General features: G+C 43.7%; 2 protein-coding genes across 4 annotated transcripts; both read right to left on the reverse strand.

The window, feature by feature from the left end:
• Positions 1–417: 417 nt before the first annotated feature.
• On the reverse strand, positions 418–5316 carry mettl21ca (methyltransferase 21C, AARS1 lysine a). 2 transcript variants are annotated; one of them, XM_077563846.1, is made up of 7 exons: positions 5250–5316; positions 4962–5020; positions 4740–4888; positions 4554–4671; positions 2562–3214; positions 1373–1490; positions 418–1302 (listed from the first exon to the last, which is right to left on the reverse strand). In XM_077563846.1, exons 2-7 carry the CDS (start codon positions 4993–4995, stop codon positions 911–913), a joined length of 1464 nt encoding a protein of 487 aa, XP_077419972.1. In that variant the 5' UTR covers positions 4996–5020; positions 5250–5316; the 3' UTR covers positions 418–910. The 2 variants fall into 2 exon arrangements, with proteins under 2 accessions (XP_077419972.1, XP_077419970.1); XM_077563844.1 differs by lacking the exon at positions 5250–5316 and having other exon boundaries at positions 4740–5047.
• Positions 5317–8112: 2796 nt separating this feature from the next.
• On the reverse strand, positions 8113–14883 carry mettl21e (methyltransferase like 21e). 2 transcript variants are annotated; one of them, XM_077562875.1, is made up of 5 exons: positions 14559–14883; positions 10154–10311; positions 9963–10080; positions 9762–9859; positions 8113–8643 (listed from the first exon to the last, which is right to left on the reverse strand). In XM_077562875.1, exons 1-5 carry the CDS (start codon positions 14602–14604, stop codon positions 8317–8319), a joined length of 747 nt encoding a protein of 248 aa, XP_077419001.1. In that variant the 5' UTR covers positions 14605–14883; the 3' UTR covers positions 8113–8316. The 2 variants fall into 2 exon arrangements, with proteins under 2 accessions (XP_077419001.1, XP_077419000.1); XM_077562874.1 differs by having other exon boundaries at positions 10154–10314.
• Between the last annotated feature and the right edge of the window lie 68 nt (positions 14884–14951).

Below are 14951 nucleotides of genomic sequence, written 5' to 3' on the forward strand. Positions count from 1 at the left end.
TGTAACTAACAACTAAAGTTATACACACACACGTGGACAAAATTTGTTGCTCCCCCCTGTTTAATGAAAGAAATCCCACAATGGTCACTGCAATCAATTGAAAAGTACAAAAATAAACAACAGATAAAAAATGTATTAAAAAGTCTATTAGTTTAAAAAATATATATGTTGAACAACAATTCTAAAGTACTTGATTTTGATTGTTTAATTTTTAATTTATTGTTACTTTTGTAAGTTTCAAGTGATTTCAGTGACAATTGTGGGGTTTTCCTTCAATAACGTGTTGGGGGGGGGCATTTTGTCACTTGGTGTCAACTAAAAATGACATCACAGTGCCTAAGGGCTCATGCTGCATTCGAGAAAAGTGGGAAATTGGATATTTTCCAACTTCATACCAGGAAGTGTGCAAGTGTCCCTTTCTACTCGGAGATCCGAGTTGCAAAATCGGACTTCACCGGCTGCAATCTGACATCACTCGAAAATGGCGGCCCCGAAAATGGAGACATAGACTGGGAATGGCAAAACATAATTGACACGATAATAAACATACAGTTGTTGTCTATTTATTATAACATTCGAAATAAATAACGTGATTTTGTACTGACTGTGTGAACCAGAACAACAATCAATTGATCGGAATCAGGCATCTTTATTGTTTACATTTGCCTCGAATGCTTTGAGGCCAGAACTGCAACAATCCAAGTGGGATAAATCCGACTTCCTACGTTCCACAAATGCAGCATTAGCTTGCAAAGCAGGTGAGATGTTCTGTTTGAAAAATATCTAAATATCTTGTAATTGCCCTTGGAAGACAACAGCATGATGATATCCAAGGTAGCCCATCGTTTTTAGCGTTGATGATGTTAGCGACTTGAAAATTGAGCTTTTATGAAAGTTACTCATTATTCAGTTAGCGGATGTCTCTGCATCTTCCCATGTAGATCTTCATCTCACCATCTTCAGCGAGCAAAGTCGTTTGGAAGGCCTCCTTAAATGTGTCCGTAAACGAGAGGTCAGACTCCAGCCTGACCTTGTTGGCCCAGATCACGCTCGTCCCTGGTTGGCAAAAGTGCTTCATGGTGGCCAGAAGCTCAAGCAGGTAGTCGTGATGGTAGACCGCATCTGCCGCCAAGATGTAGTTGTATCGATGCTCAGATGTGGGGTAGGCGTGCTCCAAGTCACCCCCCCATGGCAGAGCTACAACGGTGGGTGTGTACCTGCAACGCCCTTTAATGTTCCTCATTACATTGGACCTGAGGTTGCTTAGCACCTCAGGTAAATCCGTCGCTGTGACTGAAGCTCCTGAGGTCACAAATTGTAAACAGAGTATATACTAGTACACAAAAAGTCTGTGCGTGTGACCTGAACTCACCAAGCAGACTGGCCACAATAGTGACCAGTCCTGTTCCGGCTCCCAATTCGAGCACACGTTTGTCTCGGAGGTCCACTATGTGCCTGTTGTTGTCCAGGAAGGAGCACAGAGCGAGCGCCTGGAAAATGGATAATGCAGTAATTCACACTGACAATTGATTAGGGAATTATAAACCCATTTATCTATTCTCCGATTTGTTTTTTAATATATGTTTTTAGGGGGGTTGCTTTCTTTTCTTTTTGTTGTTCTTTTTTCATTAAAGATTTACACAGAATCGTATGGCATTCACTTGAAAAAAAAAATCAGATTTTTTTTTTCTGAATAACTTTTTGAAGGGGGTGGGAATAATTTTTTTCCTATTTTTCGATATATTTTGTGTGTGTGTTTTATTATCCCCCAGTTTATCAGATTTTTTTTTCTGTTTTCATAGTATTGGTATTTTTTTACTGTTGGTTTTTGGGAATATTTTATTTCATAAGAAGCAAAAAAATATTTTTTTAAGTGAGGGGGAAATTTAAAAAAAACTGAAAAAAACAAACTGAAAATACTTAGAAAAACAGGACTATTTTTTCCAAGTGAATGCAATACCCTTTTCCTAGGTTTATCAGCGTTTTTTTGTGTGTGTTTTTGGGGTGAAAAAAAAAAACTAAATTTTTGCACAAATACATCTCAAAAAGCTCCATCAATTATACATGAATTCGTGCACTGCCCCTATCTCCCACAAATTACAGGGTTTCACTGTATAGTTATATGTTGTAATATCACCATTCACCACATGATGGCAGACATTTCATGAACGAGAGGTTCAAGAACGCTTTGCACCGGAAAAAAAGTATACCAATACGTCTCAGTATATTGTCATTTTTTGATTTTTCAAACCCTGAGTCGGTGAATCTTTTATACATGCATTGAGTATTAATTACGGTATGTACTGTGATGTACAATTGTATGCATGTAATTTGTCCTTACTTAAAATTGTATTTTTGTCATACATCTGGTTTGTGGCCCCCAAGTAGCACTGATGAAAAATTGTGGCCCCCTGCAGAATTCGAGTTGCCCATCTCTGATTTAGAATCTTCAATTAACCTAACATGCATGTTGGAAGTTCATGCAGATGGCGCACAGTTAGAATTGAGTCCAGATGCTACCCCTGGACTTTTTTTGTCTCTGAGGCAGTATCGTTGCTTACCGCTGGCCACATGACCGCTCCAAAAGATTCAATGGATTCATGAATGACAATGTCCTGTCCTCTGTAATGGTACACATCTCTCCCAAAGCTGCTGTTGATGCAGGGAACCCAAGCTGATATCCTGCCAGGCTGCATTTGTGTCACATCATGTACTTTCCCTAATGCATATTGTCGCAAAATTTCATGGCAACACTCTCTCTCTTCTTGGCTAATCATTCCCTCCCCGGTCTCCTTTCCTTTCTGAAGATCCTGGATTTCTCTCTCCTCACCATCCACGCACGTGGCCATTAAAATAATCAAAGATTCTTCTTCTTGCAGCAACCTCGTGTGAAAGAGCCTCTTAAATTTATCCAGAAACGTATTGTCCGACTCCACTCGGAGCTTGTTGGCCAAGATCAAGGTGGTCCCTGGCTTGCAGAAGTGCTTCATGGTGGCCAGAAGCTCGTCCAGGAAGTCATGGTGGTAGACCACATCCGCTGCCAGGATGTAGTCATAGCGATAGACCGACGTGGGGTAGGTGCATTCCAGGTCGTAGCCCCAGGACAGAGGGGCAACCTGAGCTGTGTGTCTGCAGCGTCCTCGGGTGTTTTTGCTCAGGTTGTATCTCAGGTTGCTCAGAACGTCTGGAAGGTCTGTGGCGGTCACCCAAGCCCCTGTAGACCACATAGGACAGGGATGGGCAACTTAAATGCTGGAGGGGGCCACATCGGATCACGCACGTCCTAACCAGATGTATGACAACAATTCTTTTTTAGATACTGACAAAATACGTGCTTTTAATATATTTCATTTTTCGTAATACATTTCTCACTGCATGTATTAAAAGATCCACTATCCTAAGCCAATAACAACAGAATAACCACATTGCCTACTGTGAAGGGCAGCACAAAACAGCTGAACAGCAAACCAACATTAAGAGCAATAACTCATTTTGTAAAAAAAAAAATCCACAAAAATCTGCTCACTCAAAATTTAAATATTTTTTTAGGTACTGTGTTTGTCCTGCATATCATTTCAAATACTGTACATAAAAAAAATTACTACTCATGTTGTACTCCAGGGCAGTAAAAGACCCGTTGTAAGCCCTGTCTACCATCTAGTGGTGAATGGTGATATTACAAATTAAAACTACAGTCAAGTCGCAGTTTGGCTCTCGTATTAGTGAATATTCGCTGATTTTTTTTCATTTCTTTTCAGTATTTTTTATTATTGTTTTCCTAGTTATTCTGCTATTTTTCTCCTCCATTCATAGAAAACGTATATTAAATATTTATCAACGTATTTTTTGTTTTTGTTGACAAATTTTGAGGGGTTTGTAAAGCATGTGAGGATTGGACAAACAGAAATTGATTTTTTCTTTTTTGGGGTGGGGATGCAATCTCAGGCAGGCTGAAAAAAACGGGGTGCCTGAGATTTCATCCCCATGTATCTCTGGTCAGGAGGGCCATAGAGCCACAAAACTCATCCTGAATACTCTCACTAGTACCATCCATATATGATGAAAAGCATGTGAGGATTTGACAAACAGAAATGAATTTGTGGGGGTGCAATCTCAGGCAGGCTGAAAAAAAAAATCTGCCTGAGATTGCATACTCATGTATCTCTGGTCAGGAGGGTCATAGAGCCACAAAAGACACCCTGAATGCGCTTACTAGTCCCCTCAATGGTCACTGAAAAGCATGTGAGGATTGGACAAACAGAAATTGTTTTGTTTTTTTTGGGTGGGGATGCAATCTCAGGCAGGCTGAAAAAAAAATCTGCCTGAGATTGCATACTCATGTATCTCTGGTCAGGAGGGTCATAGAGCTACAAAGTCACCCTAAATACGCTTACTAGTACCACTCGTATATGATGAAAATTGGAAAATAAAAACAAATTCCACATTTGAAATGGATAATTAATCACTCAGGGCGCCCACCATCCCTGACATAAGACATCATGACATGACATCTGCCAAATCCACACAAGCGCCTCTGAGTGTGTCTCATCTACCGAGGAGCGAGGCCACAACGGACAGCAGGCCGGTCCCTGCGCCGATCTCCAGTACGGCTTTGTCCATGAGATTCAGCTGGTCCCGATGAGAGTCCAAGTACTGACTGAGAGCCAAAGCCTGGACGCAGTACACGTGACATTCATGCAAACAGTCTCACATTCAGGAAGAATACGAACAAAACTCACCGCAGGCCAAATCATTCCTCCATAGGAGTCAAGACCCTCCTGGATGACGATCTCCTGCCCGACATAATTATACATCTCTTTATCCGCCCTAATGAAGAAACACGGGTTCCAACCTTGTCTTTTGTGGACATCTTCACTGTGTGACTCCTCTGTATGAGGCGAAGGAGAAAACATTTTTCCACATGGCCTACTTCCACGCGAGTCTGTGACATGACACCTTACCCATCTCCTCTGGTTGCTCTTCATCTTCCTCCATCGTCACTACGGTTCACTTCCCCTCTCTATGTTGACAAAATATCCGTACAAAATGCAGTATAGTGTTTGACAACAAAATAATATATAATTTAAAATATATATTGCATATAGTTATACATATTCAACATCATTTACATTTTAACTTTAAAGGAAGCTCGCACAACACCGCTAAGAGACATTTTCAGCTATTTGTTAAAAGACCTTGTCCTCCTTCCTCCTTTCTAAATCCCACCTTACCTTTGACCTTTAACCTACCTGCTGTATTGTTTCAGCCTGGAGAGCGTTCTGGCTTGCAATCTGCGTGCATCCAGCGATATCAGCCTGCGTGGGGGTTATAGGGAGCATCTCGGTGGACACTCCCATCATCCTCATCATCATCATCATCATCAAAATCATCACAAGGGCACGTGTGTATTTTTAGAACTGCAGCCATGATAAATAAACACAAGCAGCGGGAGACACGAGCGCGTACGCACAAAGATGATTTGCAAGGCAGAACGCCGAGCGTGGCATGACACCAGAAGCGGGCAATGAATCTACTTCCTGTCTTTGTGACTTTGTGGGCGGCCAGCTAAATGTTCTGGGTAGAAAGTAACGGACATGTGAGCCTGTTCACCAGGTTGAACCATTCACATCAACAACAGACGTACGCGCTCACTATGCTAAAAATACTCCCAAACACTCGTTAACACTTTCGTTCACAATTTATGTGATGAATGAAAGGAAAATTTGAGGCCGTTGTTTTTCTTGCTGCACATATGAAAGGAGGTCAACTTCCTGCTAATTGTACTGGAAGCATGTAAGCACCCTGAAATGTGGCGCTGGCGTCAGTTTCTTCACCAGATATTGACGGTAACTAGATCAGGCTCGCATGTAACCACATCGGAATCGCAGCCGCTTGAGGGTGAAAAGTAGGACGCTGCTTCAACATAAACTCCAATTAGAGCTCCAAGAGCTACCTTATTTACTTCTTTTTTTTAACCTTTGACCTCAGTCCACACCCAGGCATCATCACTTTGATCTATGCACATTCCAAATACAGAAACCCATCCATGCATTAGGTCATCGCTCTACTTTTATTGTTGATGTGGATCAGCCTTATATAGGAAAAAAAGAGTTTGAAAGCTGATGACAGGCAGCAAATTAGCTGCGCGTTTACAATGTGTGTGCGCTACTGATTTTTTTTTTTTTTGACAGACAGCCTTTTGGTCCGGTCGGATCAACAAAGCTTTAACGCTTTAATCCAACGTTCCACCGCGGCACTCTGTTGGCCCGCCAGGTTCATGGCAAAAGAATGTTGAGGGATTTTGGATTCATAAATTGTGTGACAGCTTTCATGTGTCATACAACTGGCAAGTTGCTCAAAATGTCCGGCCCATGTTCATGTTACCAAGACTGTGCTTAAAATAACGTTTCTGGCGCTAAGCAGGAAAAAAAAAACAGAAGCGCTTGAGGGAGGAAAAAAAAGAGAATACTGCGCTAACTGTTTTGCATTCAAAACACATATTTCAATTCAGATCCGAATAGTCAAACGATGCCCGCTGGAAAGATCTGCAGCGTCTTTTGCCCAGATTCTTGCCGATGTTTTGGTCGGACCGGCGCCGTTTAGAATGAGAACAACCCGTGATCTGTCAAGTTGGCCCTCAATCTCTAGAGTAACAAAGTGCAGCCACAAGATTAGTATTAAAAGACATACGGTATAGCATTACGCAGCCTTGCATAAATGATATTTTCATTTTTGCTTCCAAGAGTGAACAGGAAAAGCGGAACAAAATGGATGGGTTGTAAAAACCATGGCTGATAAGGACAAATATGGCTTCTTCTCCAGCAGTTGTCAATCTCTATAAATTGGTCCATCTAAAGGACTGGAGTAGAATATAATATAATATTGTATAAATAACATCTGTCATTGAAACAAGAAGTAACCATCGAGCATCAAGAAATGCTTTAATGAGGACTCAATTCCATTTTGGACAGAAATTTCACAACCTCTAAAACATTCGTCTGTTATATAGAGAAATGTCAAAACATATTTTGGTGAAGGACTCTGGTTGGTGTCTGATCGGTGCTGGATTTCACTTTCCTTTCTTTGGTCCTTCCTCGGGTCTCCTGACGGCCTCACGGCTCTGGCTGGGTTCTGAAGTGTTCGGTTTAGGTGAATGGTATGGGATTTTTTAATAGGTTTTAGGTGAACTAATGAATACACACTCAAATAAAATTAAAAAAATATATATATATATATATATACTATATATTTTAAAAGAGAGCGAGAGCAATGATGATGACATGTCAAATCGGTAAAATTACAGAATGAACAATACTGAGCTCTCCAGAAAAAAAAAAAAAAAAAACATACACCAAAAATATTTGCGCAATTACCAATGGTATTATTCAAGATGTAGCATAAACTGCATATCGAATGTAATATTGGCTACAGCTTACTGTATATAAAAACATTTATTCAGAGGCACATTTGTAATCAAATGTCAAATCTGCATAAATTACAATAGACTACACTATCAAATGTCATTAAATGTGTTGAAGAATGAGTAAATAAAAAGCTAGAAATAATACTACAAAGAAAAAATTGGAGCGTTAACATTTCAGTGTTACATTTTGAGGAGTTGATTTTAACTCCTGAAGTGTAATTTTAACATCTTCAGAGTTAAACGGTGTCCGGTGTAGGTGTTATTTCACAGAGTTGACCACCTAGTGTTAGATGAACTCTGCAGAGATGTCTTTAAGCTCCGCCTCCGCACTTCTCCAGTTTAAGAGAGACGAGTCGGCGCCATTTTCCTCCTCCTCTCTTTATCACTGGGAAACGCTGACATTCAAACAAAAAGCGGTTTGGGCACATGAAGTCATTTTCACTCACAGAAGAGAACGCAGCAAAAACTGGAGAGTTCAAGTTTGGTATTTACAACTCTGGCCGTGTTCATTTAACACATTCATTCGTTAATATTAAAATGTCTAGTGTTAATGAAAGCAACCTGTTTTGAGTATTCAAAAAACACTAGATGGTGTAATATTTTAACACTACATACTCTTGAATTGTAAAATCAACACTGACCAGTGTTGACTAGTGTTACATTTCAACTACCATCAAGGTTGTTTTGACTTCATCTCAGTGTAAAAAAAAAAAAAAGACACTTTCAAAACTGTTGTTTTAACTTCCTCTAGTGTGGACCAATATAGACACTTTCAAATTGTTAAATTTAGCTCTGTAGGTGTTAAATTGACATTGCCGGCGATTTTGCTGTGATAGTAAAAACGAGTAAACAGGATCAGTAAGACACATAAAATGGTCCGTGAAGTAAACGGTTTAAACAGTAGCTTCTTCTTGATCCTTGGTCTTCTTATCTCTCCTCCAGGCACGGTACAGTTTAATGCTCAGACTGGGGAGGTCGTACAGTTCCTCCACGAGGAAGCGTTCCCTGAAGCGATCCACAAAGCTGTTCTCTGGATCGAGGCGGAAACGCATGGTCCACAGGATCTGGGTGTCCGCCTGACACAGGTGGCTGAACGTGTCCAACAGCTGGTCCAGGTAGGGGTGGGCGTACACCACGTCCGCAGCCAGGACGTAATCGAAATAGTGCGTGCGTTGTGGGAACTTGGGCTCCACTTCTGGGCCCCAAACCAGCTTGGTAACCTGCCAATGACAACAAGGTATGCTAATGAATTTAAGGTCAATGGTACAGTCCCTGTTAAAGTGTTATATTGCCAATGGATCCCTCTGTAATAGAGGCTACTAGGGGTGTTAAAAAAAAATCGTTTCGGCGATATATCGCGATATCACCGTGTGCGATTCTCGTATCGATTCAATATGCGGCCAAATCGATTTTTAAACATCAATCTTTGATGGAAATATTCACCAAAACGTCTTACTTGAGGTTAGCTTTTAAACCAAGAGTGCCATCGAGAGGAGTCAAAAAATATCACAGGTGCTTCATGAAGCTTCATTTGTTATTGTCTGTCTGGTTAGCTGTTTAGCTAGCTAGCTAGCTAGCACCTTTAAACCAAGAGTGCCATCTAGAGGAGTCAAAAAATATCACAGGTGCTTCGTAAAACTTAATTTTTCATTGTCTGTCTGTCTGGTTAGCTGTTTAGCTAGCTAGCTAGCTGGCCCATTTAAACCAAGAGTGCCATCTAGAGGAGTCAAGTCAAGTGTTTCATGAAGCTTCATTTGTCTATCACTACTGATAAGTATTTTTTAAAAATGTTAATATCGGTAGGATATCTCTCTCTCTCTCTGGTAGAAAATAGTTAATGATAAGCTATAATAAATAAAAAAAAACATATTGGGTTGGTTTTGGAATTCCGGGTCAAAAGGACTCATTTTAAGAGTGGAAAAAGTATAAATATTAGTATGAAACGTCTCATCGACAGACAATTAAAATGGTTCACTTGTCGGAAGTCCGGGTCAAATTGACTCACTTTAAAGTTGAAGATGCAAACGCGTAGTTTTTTGCTATGAAACTTGTCATCGATACAAATAGCTCACATTGATATATTTTCAATTAAAATGGTTACTAATGTTCATCGGAATGCTTTTGGAACATTAAACATAGCCCGGGTCAAATTGACCCATTTTAAAGTTAAAGGACTAGTAGCATTTCATGACGAAACCCCTTAAAAATGGTTCATTTTAAATATTTGCGATGAAATTGTTTATTGTTCAAATTGACCCGAGAGCATTAATGTTGTTCCCGAGAAACTAACCTAACAAAAATGAACCAAATAATAATATAACTTGTCTGTAGCACATACCAGGGGTGTGTATTTGCACCGTCCTTTCGTGTTACATGTGACGTTGTACTGGAGGTTCCCGAGCACATCAGGGAGATCTGTCGAAGTGACCTTAGCACCTTAGCAGGTCAAACAAAATGAAAGGGATTTCAAAATGGTGGACTGAATATATGCAGATGTGACAAAGTCTGTAGACGTTTGACCAAAGTCAAGTTGTTTTACCTAAAAGACTCGAAACAATAGAGACGAGACCAGTTCCTGCGCCGAGTTCTATCACGTTCTTGTCCATCAGGTTGTACTTGTCACGGTTGGTCTCCAGGAAGTGACACAACACCGTAGCCTAGATGGCGATAGCGTTTGTAATTAGCACATCATCATCACATCTGAGATACGCGCTTTGTATGTACACGTACCGAGGGCCAGAGCACAGCTCCGTAGAGATCTGTCGATTCTTTAATTCGGATCTCCAGGTCAGAGAACATGTAACCCTCCCATGTCTCCGGGCCGATGAGTGACGGGTGGAACTGGCGTGCTAAAATGGCGTTGGCGAGTTCTTCATCCGCAGCAGGCTCTGCTTAGAGAAAACCAGTACAAGAGTGTGTAAATTCTTACCTTTATACCTTTTACATAGACAGCCTGACCAAAAATGTTGTCAGCTTGTTTTGATGACATTAGCGCATTAGCTTAGCATACATGAAGTGAATCATGGAATGATTTCACAGGCCTTCATTTTTTTGCTATCTGCTTTAAAGGTCTTTGGTAGTGATTAGAAAATGAAGCTTCATGAACCACTTGCGATACTTTTAACTCCTCTAGGTGGTGCTCTTGGTTTTAAGATGCAGTCAAGATGTTATCATTTTCCATTGCACTGCCCTTATTTTTAAACCAAGAGCACCAACTAGAGGAGTAAAAAATATCGCAAGTGGTTCATGAAGCTTCATTTTCCCATCACTAGTTTTTAGTGTCACATACGAGATAAAACCTTACATTTGCCGAGGGGGTTCAACCGCCTCTATGAACCCGTACTTATCCAAAGCGAGGCTATTCTGAGAGTGTTCACCGCTGAGACTGGGTTTGGCCATTACCTTGATAAATGGAGAAGGTCTCTGGATGTTACGGAGATCTTGTCAAATCTATCTGCAGCTGCCAGCACGTAATTATATGTCAACACAAAACAAAAACGATTGCTGCGCTAGCATAGCTGAAGCCACCGACACTGCTGGAAATAAATGTGTCGAGTTGATTATGTCCGGAGCAGACAATCCCAAGATTAGAGTCTTTCCCGTTAGCAGACTTGATCGGTGATCTTCATATTAACGCCATGACATTTTACACAGACAGCACAGTGTGATTGATGAAACCAAATGACCGGATCCTGACCTGCACATTTGAAAATCCTACTGTCTCTCTTCGTGGCCAGAAAGTAGAAGTTTACAGATTAAGATGTATTTCTTGGATGTGGAATCTTCCTGACAATTTCAGATGATATCAGGCTAAAGATGGAGTATAATGAAGAAACCTCTACAATATGAATTTACATGTATAACAAAATGCGTGGCGTTCCGCAGGGTTCAATTTTGGGGCCCCTGCTGTTTTCATTGCATCAGCTGACCCTGGGTGTCGTAGTTCGATGATCGACTTTGTAGTCGTGTCATCGGACTTGCGGCCGTATGTGTTGGACACTCGGGTTAAGAGAGGGGCGGAGCTGTCAACTGATCACCACCTGGTGGTGTGTTGGCTCCGATGGCGGGGTAAGATGCCGGTCCGACCAGGCAGGCCCAAACGTACTGTGAGGGTCTGCTGGGAACGTCTGGCAGAATCCCCTGTCAGAAAGAGTTTCAACGCCCATCTCCGGCAGAGCTTCTCCATTGTCCCGGGGGAGGCGGGGGACATTGAGTCCGAGTGGACCATGTTCCGCGCTTCAATTGTTGAGGCGGCCGATCGGAGCTGTGGCCGTAAGGTGGTTGGTGCCTGTCGTGGCGGCAATCCTCGAACCCGCTGGTGGACACCAGTGGTAAGGGATGCCGTCAAGCTGAAGAAGGAGTCCTATCGGGCCTTTTTGGCCTGTGGGACTCCGGAGGCTGCTGACGGGTACCGGCTGGCCAAGCGGAATGCGGCTCTGGCGGTCGCTGAGGCAAAAACTCGGGCATGGGAGGAGTTCGGTGAGGCCATGGAAAACGACTTCCGGACGGCTTCGAGGAAATTCTGGTCCACCATCCGGCGTCTCAGGAGAGGAAAGCAGTGCACCGTTAACACTGTGTATAGTGGAGACGGAGTGCTGTTGACCTCGACTCGGGACGTCGTGAACCGGTGGGGAGAGTACTTCGAAGACCTCCTCAATTCCACCAACACGCCTTCCTTTGAGGAAGCAGGGTCTGGGGACTCTGAAGTGGGCTCCCCTATCTCTGGGGTCGAAGTCGCCGAGGTGGTTGGAAAGCTTCTCGGTGGCAGGGCCTCGGGGGTGGATGAGATCCGCCCGGAGTTCCTGAAGGCTCTGGATGTTGGGGGGCTGTCGTGGTTGACACGTCTCTGCAGCATCGCGTGGACATCGGGGACGGTGCCTCTGGATTGGCAGACCGGGGTGGTGGTTCCCCTTTTTAAGAAGGGGGACCGGAGGGTGTGTTCCAACTTTAGAGGGATCACACTCCTCAGCCTCCCAGGTAAGGTCTATTCAGGGGTGCTGGAGAGGAGGGTCCGTCGGGAGGTCGAATCTCGGATCCAGGAGGAGCAGTGTGGTTTTCGTCCCGGCCGTGGAACAGTGGACCAGCTCTACACCCTCAGCAGGATCCTCGAGGGTGCGTGGGAATTCGCCCAACCAGTCCACATGTGCTTTGTGGACTTGGAGAAGGCGTTTGACCGTGTACCTCGGGGAGTTCTGTGGGGGGTGCTTCGGGAGTATGGGTTACCGAGCCCCCTGATACGGGCCATTCGGTCCCTGTACGACCGATGTCAGAGTCTGGTCCGCATTGCCGGCAGTAAGTCGAATTTGTTTCCGGTGAGGGTTGGACTCCGCCAAGGTTGCCCTTTGTCACCGATTCTGTTCATAACTTTTATGGACAGAATTTCTAGGCGTAGCCGAGGCGTTGAGGGGGTCCGGTTTGGTGGCCTCAGCATTGCATCTCTGCTTTTTGCAGATGATGTGGTGCTGTTGGCTTCTTCAAGCCGTGACCTCCAGCTCTCGCTGGAGCGGTTCGCAGCCGAGTGTGAAGCGGTTGGGATGAGGATCAGCACCTCCAAATCCGAGACCATGGTCCTCAGTCGGAAAAGGGTGGAGTGCCCTCTCCGGGTCGGGGAGGAGGTCCTGCCCCAAGTGGAGGAGTTCAAGTATCTTGGGGTCTTGTTCACGAGTGAGGGTAGGTTAGAGCGGGAGATCGACAGGCGGATCGGTGCAGCGTCTGCAGTGATGCGGACGCTGTATCGGTCCGTTGTGGTGAAGAAGGAGCTGAGCCGAAAGGCGAAGCTCTCGATTTACCGGTCGATCTACGTTCCTACCCTCACCTATGGTCACGAGCTGTGGGTCGTGACCGAAAGAACAAGATCCCGGATACAAGCGGCCGAAATGAGTTTCCTCCGCAGGGTAGCCGGGCTCTCCCTTAGAGATAGGGTGAGAAGCTCGGTCATCCGAGAGGGACTCAGCGTCGAGTCGCTGCTCCTCCACGTTGAGAGGAACCAGTTGAGGTGGCTCGGGCATCTGGTTCGGATGCCTCCTGGACGCCTCCCTGGGGAGGTGTTCCGGGCATGTCCTACCGGCAGGAGGCCCCGGGGACGACCCAGGACACGCTGGAGAGACTATGTCTCTCGGCTGTCCTGGGAACGCCTTGGGGTCCCGTCGGATGAGCTGGCTGAAGTGGCTGGGGAGAGGGAAGTCTGGGCTTCCCTGCTAAAGCTGCTGCCCCCGCGACCCGACCCCGGATAAGCGGAAGAAGACGGACGGACGGACAGCTGACCCTGGGTTTCCTGATTGTTTTAAAGCGCTTTATAATGCCAAGTTGAGCAATTCTAGTCCAGCACAACTAGCTGTCTGGCAAAAACTAAAGCAACCATTTCTTAAACTGTATGGAGATGGGAATTGCAAGAACACAACACTTTCTGAATTCAAAATGAGGAGAAACAGATTTGATGAAAAGACTAATCTCCTTGAATTGAGGGGGCATTTTTCAATAATAAAGGGTTGGGTGAATGTGCACTTCCAACAAGAACCACTGTATTAAGAATATATTAAACTCGGACAACTTATTTACCGTAAAATATCAAGTTGCATATGGAGTACAGATTTCAAATGTCATCATGAACTATTTCAACAATCGAGAATCCATTAAAGCCCAAGTCTGACTGTTCAGCCATACCACAACAAAGTTTTAGTATTCCATGCATGCCTCTTACTATTTTTACACATTTTATTTTCATAACCACTGTAAATCGTACTGCTCGTTGGAAGTTGATAATTTGCTGCTATTACTTAAAATCCTCTTCAACCCGATTCTCTCCGCTATGCATCCGTGCGATGCTGTATTTGTCACAGTTTGGTCTTAAGATCAGGGAACCCCAAGCCGCGGCATTTCCGGGACTTTTGTGCGGATGTGCGTAAATCATGACGCTACATTTCTCAACAGGTCATTTTATGACGTCGTGCTTACGTAACTGAATAATGACATAAACACACAGACTTGTCTCGAGCTTTTAAAACGGTGCGACTATGCAGCTCATGTGTAAAGCTAGTCGTAAAGTTTACGAGAGCTTCTTGATTAACACAGGTTAAGAAATACCACTCGAGTAATCTTGTCGCAATTTGAAAATGTGTTCAGAAAAGTTCCTCACCTTCCGCTCCAGTTTTGGAGCTCTCCTCACACTCCCGAGTCTCCATAATCAAACCAGAGGACAAGATCACACACACATGAGAATAGTGCAGAATTCAAGCCGCGTTTTTGGTTTCTGGTCATGCTAAAGTCCTTTTGGATTAGGTCGATCTGGCAGCAAGTCTCTGGCTGGCCATTTGGATGTGATCTAGTTTTAAATTACACACAACCCCGTAACACCAAATCCAGCATTTACCAACTTCTTATCCAAACATGCCATCTGGCCTCCCCGGTGCATTTCCAGTTCTGAGACTGTGACAGGCGCTGATTGGCAGAAACAGCTGCCAGGTCCGACAGCTGAGCGGCAGTTAACATGAAACTCAGGTTTCCTACAGGTTTATAAATAAATCGTTTT

The sequence above is a fragment of the Vanacampus margaritifer genome, chromosome 4 (assembly GCF_051991255.1).
Source record: "Vanacampus margaritifer isolate UIUO_Vmar chromosome 4, RoL_Vmar_1.0, whole genome shotgun sequence".
In the NCBI taxonomy this organism is placed as follows: Eukaryota; Metazoa; Chordata; class Actinopteri; order Syngnathiformes; family Syngnathidae; genus Vanacampus; species Vanacampus margaritifer.